This window comes from Cajanus cajan, chromosome 1 (genome assembly GCF_000230855.2).
Source record: "Cajanus cajan strain Asha chromosome 1, NIPB_CcT2T_4, whole genome shotgun sequence".
In the NCBI taxonomy this organism is placed as follows: Eukaryota; Viridiplantae; Streptophyta; class Magnoliopsida; order Fabales; family Fabaceae; genus Cajanus; species Cajanus cajan.
In genome coordinates this window covers 10,685,847-10,693,165 of record NC_138517.1, presented here as the reverse complement: position 1 = coordinate 10,693,165, position 7,319 = coordinate 10,685,847, and the positions used below count along the sequence as shown (strand labels likewise).

Sequence of the window (7,319 nt, the reverse complement as noted above, 5' to 3'; positions counted from 1 at the left end):
GCATGAGTTAAATCTTATTCCTTCCGGTTTTTTTTTCATTGTCGTTTAAGGTTATGCACAAAAATTAAGAAAATGATTGATATTTTAATTTTTTAAAGTATTTATTATTTATTTTCCTGTTATACCCTTTAGGTGGTTGGAGAAGAAATAAATATATTAAAAAATAAATAGACACATTGTTCAGTAAATATACATCAATTATTAAGAATAAAAATGAAAAAGAAAATTAATAAGTTATTAGTTTTATAAAAGTGACAATGAAAAAAAATAACAAAATACTAACAAAACGACTATGAAAAGAAAATAGAGGGAGTCAAATTAGACAATGGGTGCATCTTTTCACCACTCTAAGACAATTAACAAGGCTATCTCTTTAGCTCGAGATATGAAGTGTACTCTATATGGGGAGGTAGATAGTAAGGTGAAAGGCTTTGGTCTAAAACTGATTGTCAATGTTGAACTGAATTACCGTAAATTTGAGACTTCGTTTTCTTCCTCTTTTCATCCCACCTTTGATCATAGGAATAAATCCCCAAAATTCGAAACTTGAACCCAAGGCACATGAGTCAGGGTTAGATGTTGAAAATAACAGGCACTTGGGAGATGTGAGGAGTAGCAGAACTCACAACCTATCTTTTGCAAAATTGTTTGACAGGAGGAATAAGGGGTTGTGTTATCGTTGCGGTCAAAGATATTATCTTATGCATCAATGTCCAAACAAACAATTCAAACTCACCTTGCTTGCTGAAGACGAAGTTATCAATGGAGAAGGAGAGATCGAGTTGGTAAAGAGCAACAAGGAGGAAGAATAGGAGAATGTGAATACACTACTAGAAGAGGTCCATTGATGATTTTAACCTTGAGGACAAGGTTGATATCATAGGAGAGGACAATGATAAAACACTATTCAAAGTAGCAAATCTAGTTTACGATTATGTCATTTGAATTATGTTATCATAGTTTATCTTTAGGATTATGTTATTTGAATTTATTTTCACAACTTATCTTTAGGATTTATCATTTGAATTGTAATCTGAATTTTGTTATCATAACTTATCTTTACAATTTATCTTCTTTTATCAATTTTAGAAAGTTAGTTGAAGGAGATGATAATAGATACAGAGTAGCTTGAGAAAGGGGAATAATTGAAGAAATTTTATTGGTTTGTAATCAAAACTTGTGTTCTAGGAAAGGGAGGTAGTAGATTAATCTGTCAATCTCTATTTTTTATTTGAAATAATTATATCCACCCATTTTTGGGTTTCCATCAGTCTACCTAAAGTTGATTAGAGGCTGTATAGACATTATCTCCCCCCTTATCAAGTTGAACTTGGGCCCTTGATTGGATTGGTTCATCCCTCATGGAAAAGTTTCTCTTACTTTTTTATTTCTTACCAAGTTGTAGTGGTGGTACTTTTCTAGAGTTGTTCCCTTATCATTTTTAGTGGTATACTCAAGCGATTAGCATTTTTCCTTTCCCCTGTCTTAGTTGTTTTCTTAGGGGGTATTTGCCTCCATATTTCTATATTAATCAAATTCATTAGTTCCCCATATCCCTACCAATAGAGTTGGGTTTCAATGCTTTCCCATCGCAAGAGAGCATCTCGGTGGAGATGAATAAATACAAGTTTTCCACATTAAATGAGGATTCTCTAATTTAAAAATTAAAATCCACCAAAAAACAGAAGATAAATACCACAATTTTCAAACTCCAAATTCCCAGATCAATTTCAAATATTAACGTAATAGAGTTGAAAAAAATAGATAAAATTCAGCATACAAACTATTGTCAAACAATTCAAGTCTTCCATAAAAGTTTCGATATTCTATTTGTTTACTCCAATGATAGATAGAATCCAACATAAGAAATGCTAAATTTGACTGGTCTGGTTGATGCTTATTTGGGTTGCATTTATTTTTTCATGATCAATTGTCTACATAAGGACAGTTCTTATGCGTTTGAATTTATTATGTTGGATTCAAACTGCTAACACTAATTGGCGAGTTGTTTTAACCAGTATACAAACTATATTGAAGGAAACATAATGTTTCTAACTGGCATTTTAATTGACCCAATTTAACTTGTCTTCCAATGAAATATTATTCTCAAAGAGTTGATTCGCAAGTTGCGAAAAAAGATGCAGCAAAATTTTGAACAATTTAGTTATGATTTGAACAACAAATTAAGTCTGCCTAGAAAAAGATTCAGAATTTTTTGCGACAAATCGAACAACACATACGTTTTGATGTTGCTACATATGCAAGTTTTAATATGTGAACAAAAGTTTTGAGACACTTAGATTAATGCAGTTTTTCTGTGTTGCAAATATCGGATATACAAAAGCATGCAGATTTAATGCAGCAAGTTCTATGATGCACCGATACGATATGTGTATCGGATACGTGTCGTATCCGATACAATGATATAATTATTTAAAAATATATAAGATACGACACTTGTAAGATACGTGTTATCATATGTATCAATGTTCATATAATATAATAAATGTGTACTTGTAATTTTGATCAAAATTCATATACATTAAATATATAATTGTTATTTTGCAAATCCAAATTAAAAACATACTTATTGTACATTACTAAAAATAAATAAATTATAAATCATTTCATCATAAATTACTTTTTATTATTTACAAATAGAAATAATATTACCAATTTCATTCCTTTCTTAAAATTATCTATATAGAAGACAATTTTCATTTACAATTCATCAATGACCAATATTTCGATATTAAACATGTTTATATATCTTATTTAGTTGTAATGGATATTTTAAAAAAATTTGAATACTTTATCACTACTATCACTAATAAGTATCAATGTAGTATTTGAAAGTATTGAAATTGAATAAATTTTTTATAATATTTTTAAAGGTTAGGATACTTCATTGACACGTATCGGTGAAGTATCTAAGAATATCGTGTTGGATACGTATCGAATACGAATATGTGAAATAAATTGAAATATCGGTGCTTCATAGAACAAGTTACATCTACAAGAGGACACATTAGATACTTTGCGTCATCATTGTCTTGGTGGCTGTCAAGTGAACAAATTACACTATAAGCTTGTTTGGATACAAGTCAGAAATGCTTTTGAAAGCTTATTTACTGAAAATAATGAATAGTTTTTAGAAAAATTCTCAAAAGAATTTCTAAGTTTGTATCCAAACGGACTTTATGTATCCCAAAAAATGACTACAACTACAAGTCCCTGAAAAATTCCAAACTTATAATTCAAATGGAGAATGAAAGGCGATCGTTGTCAATTACATAAACAAATAACAAAAACAGACATCATAGAATGAAATCAACTTTTCCTTCTAAGCCTCTAACATTGGCTAAATGGCAGGGGAGGTGAGTTCACAAGCAAATGGATACGTTGTAGAGTTAGGATAATTAGTTAGGACAGTTATTATAGTTAATTAGTTGGGAATGGTTTTTCTGAAGGGAACAGTCACTATTCCTTGAACATTTTGTCTTTGGATACTAATACTTCAACCCTAAACAAACTAACTATCAAGAAAACAAAAAACAAAAAAACTAAGGCTTAACTAATCTTAATCATATAATCATATATAAATAATTGATTGATTTTACTTGTAAATAATGTTAACCATCTATTTAAGATTAAACAGTTAAAATTAACTTTCTCAAACTCAAACTATAGTATAGCCTACACATTGTTCTGTGTGTATGTTTGTATATGCATGGTTCACGGAAATGCAAAGGAAATACAGATTTCCAGATCAGAATGTGATGATTTAAATAGAGTTATCACCTTGGTTAAATCAATAATTGGCAAATTTTGGCTTAATCTCACCTCATCCATGTCCTAATCACCTATTTTACTAAGATATACACAGCAAGCACTCCTATTAATGTATGGAGATAAAAACAATCACATATACATTATAAAGCAGCAAGTAGAGCTAACCAGGGTCTTTCATGTCAAAAATACCCGGTGAAAATATTTTGTTTCAGGAGCTACCATGCTCAAAATCACTCCAATATATCTTAATGCTTAAGTTCATGGGCATGAGCTGCATTTTGGTTTCAGAGCTAGCTATTGATTGACCATGTTAGCTGCAACTTTTCACTTCACATAAATTCTCAGTCATCGTGCTATTGAATCCCTGAAAAAACAAAACAAAACAATCATGAAGTTTAGCAATAGGCATCTTATAACCTGAAACAGTGCCTGAAAATCCCAATTTTCATTACCTAACTAACTAGAATCCTAACCATGTTGCATTTTCTTCATTTTCTTTTTCAAGGCCTCGTCAAAGTTGCTGCTTGACAGTGAAAGAACCTGGTTCAAAAGTAACTTTACTCCAGATTTTTTCACAATTGCAAACCTAGGTTTAATCCTTTCCTCTAAACTGTATCCAAAATACTGAGGGAACTTAACCAGCTCAGATTTTGGGTAACCTGTGGTCAAAAAGAAATCCCATTTTGGAATCAAATTTTCCGTCAAGCTGAAAGTGTACAAGGCTCCATATCTTGAAATCATGGTCCCAATTTCTTCCAAAGTGTATCCCCTCTCCAAGAAGAACTCTGTTACAGGCTTTAGGTTGGTCTCAATGCTAAGACCAAAATTCTGTGGGCATCTGAATAGAAGAATGCCAACATCAACCCCCAAAGAACGGAAGTAGTTAGCTGTTGGTCGAAGATTGTCCTCTACACTGTAACTCACAATATTGGGGCAGCGAGTTAAAATCTTACCTATACTCTCTTCTGAGAGGCCCAATTCATGGAGAAAATCTATGCTTTCCATCACTTTCTGCCTGCTATAAGTTAGTAGGGCGGGGAAACGATAGATCACCTTCGGCCATTGCTTCTTGTCAACGCCCAAAGATTCTAAGAACTTCATGGTGGGTTTAAGATTCTCAGATAGACTGATTCCACATAATTGAGGCCTTTTAGTGAGGATAGTGGGAATGTTCTCTATTGGCACTCCAAGTTCAAGAAAAAACTCAACCACTGGCTTAACTTTACCCTCCAAGCTATAGTATGCAAAAGATGGGAATCGTCGCGTGATACTCCTAATCTGCTCAATATCCATACCAAGTTCCATGAGATAGACAATATGAGGGCGAAGATTGCCACTGTCCAGGTCTATCTCACTCACCCGAGACACCGCTTTTAGCTTCTTAGAGTCTAACACTGGACTAGAAGGAGGAATTGGTACATCTGATTTATCCTTAATAGGTGGATTTGGATAGTTTTCCACAACATCCACTAGAAAGTCTCCATGCTCTTCAAAAAGAGATTCAAGATACGGGATAAGGGCGTTCCTGATCTCCAGAGTTGTAAGCTCCCTCCCTGCTTATGTCAATGAAACTGTGATTAGCAGGATGCAACATGGAAGAAAGTTACAAAATAGAGTAACTAATTGTTGTGACAGAACCTGCAAGATACCAAGATTTGTGTTTAGAATGAAGCTTTGAGACAAGGTGATCAATAAAAAGATCTGATTTATTGATGGTTCTAGCAGCAACCGCATTGCTCAAACCATGTTTCTTCAAAAACAAGGTCAATACAGCCTTGGCTTCTTCCCTTTCTGCTGCTAACAGAGTGGGAGACACCACTTTTAAATTCAATGATCCATCTATGCCTGAGTAAAAAAGCACCTCCATGAAATCTCTATGCTCATTAGAATATCAATTGCAAATTTGCAACATCTAAAAATAAAAAATAAAAATGAAAATGCTAACCAGATTTTGCCTGGCAAAAGAAGACCTTTGCAGGAAAAGAAAGTTGAGTCCTGATGTAAAATATTCATAAGGGCAAAAAGTTCAAGTTTCTATAATATCAGAAAGAAGAAAATGAAAAATGGATGAAAAGAGAATGGAAATCCTTGCATCCGCAAAGTTGTAAGTTATTCTAGAGGGCTTACTGAAATAAACTGAAAAAAGCTCATGAACTATCGTAAGTTATTCCCATAAGTTCTCTAAAACACTTGCACAAATGATTATGCAACAAGATAAGTCCCCTGAATAAAAGCTATTCCAACGCACCTAAGGGCATTTCCAAGAGCTTATTTGAACTTATAATATGGTTTGTCTTTTAAACATCTTTTTTAATAAGATTTCACACCAAATATAAAAGGTATTGAATATCTTTTTAGAGCAAATTACATTGACACCCATGTGATTTCTTTTCTACGAAGTTCACATGATGCCTAAGAAACACATTACATTATGTATTCATGTAAGGCTCGAGTATGCGTGAAATTTGTGAAAAAAACACTATACGTGTCACCGTAATTTACTCTATTTTTTTTATGTTTTTAATACATTAAATGCACTTATTATTTCTTTTAATCTAATACTTTGATATTTGTTGGAGGAATTGTAAAAGGCGATAACATTACTTTCCTTTTAACTTATGTAATGTAAGTAACCAAACTTGTGAATGAACTTATTAAACGGGTATTTTACCAAAACCCGCTCTTAGAGACTTATAATTTAGCTTATGGCAAACGGTTTGGACCCAGATACCTAACCTCCTATTCAAATACACCCCACATGAGTTTCCTCCTCACTCTTGGGATTTTGAAATTGACAGAGAAATATGGATACTGGGCATGCAAGAAAATCCCTCTGTGTGGAAAGAGTGAAGAAAAAGGGTACCTTGTGGTAGTGTAAGAGAAGAATGTTGTGCAATGGAAATGGTGAGGTGGTTGAATTGAGGAGACAGTGTTCATCTCGGTAGTGAATGTAAAAGAAAGGTTTGATGTATCACTGCGAACAACAGACAGTGGACAGAATCAACGGGAGATAAGGTACGGTAGATGCTGCAAATAACACATATACTCATGTGATTCATTTTTGGATGATGTTTTTAATTCTTAATCTTAGATGCTGCAAATAACACATTCACTCATGTTTTAAATTTGATTCTATGTAACTCCACCAAAATCATTTATAAGGGGAATTACTTATATATTTTTTAATTGTTTTATCTTTAATCTATGCAAGACTTGATTATTCTTAATACATTTTTTATATTTAATACTATTAGACTTGTGGATAAATAATGAATGATCCTTTTTAAATTTGCAAAATAATTTAACACTTTTTAAAATATAATCATGTTGTCTCTTTAAATAATAACTAGGATTGTATAACCAAAGATATAAAATTAATAAGATTTATTTTATTTACAATGTAGTTATAAAATAATTGAATTATTTTATTATTTCACAAATTAAATTAACAAAATAATTACAAATTTTGAATTTTAAACATTATTTTCTTACATAATTTTATAAATATTTCTAAGTTCTTGAATTAC

The 7,319-nt window shown here is 32.1% G+C and overlaps 1 protein-coding gene across 1 annotated transcript; it reads right to left on the bottom strand.

The window, feature by feature from the left end:
- Positions 1 to 3,761: 3,761 nt before the first annotated feature.
- Positions 3,762 to 6,898, bottom strand: LOC109787750 (transcription termination factor MTERF5, chloroplastic). The gene is made up of 5 exons (XM_020346310.3): positions 6,656 to 6,898; positions 5,738 to 5,787; positions 5,431 to 5,637; positions 4,245 to 5,345; positions 3,762 to 4,156 (listed from the first exon to the last, which is right to left on the bottom strand). Exons 1-4 carry the CDS (start codon positions 6,727 to 6,729, stop codon positions 4,261 to 4,263), a joined length of 1,416 nt encoding a protein of 471 aa, XP_020201899.1. The 5' UTR covers positions 6,730 to 6,898; the 3' UTR covers positions 3,762 to 4,156; positions 4,245 to 4,260.
- Between the last annotated feature and the right edge of the window lie 421 nt (positions 6,899 to 7,319).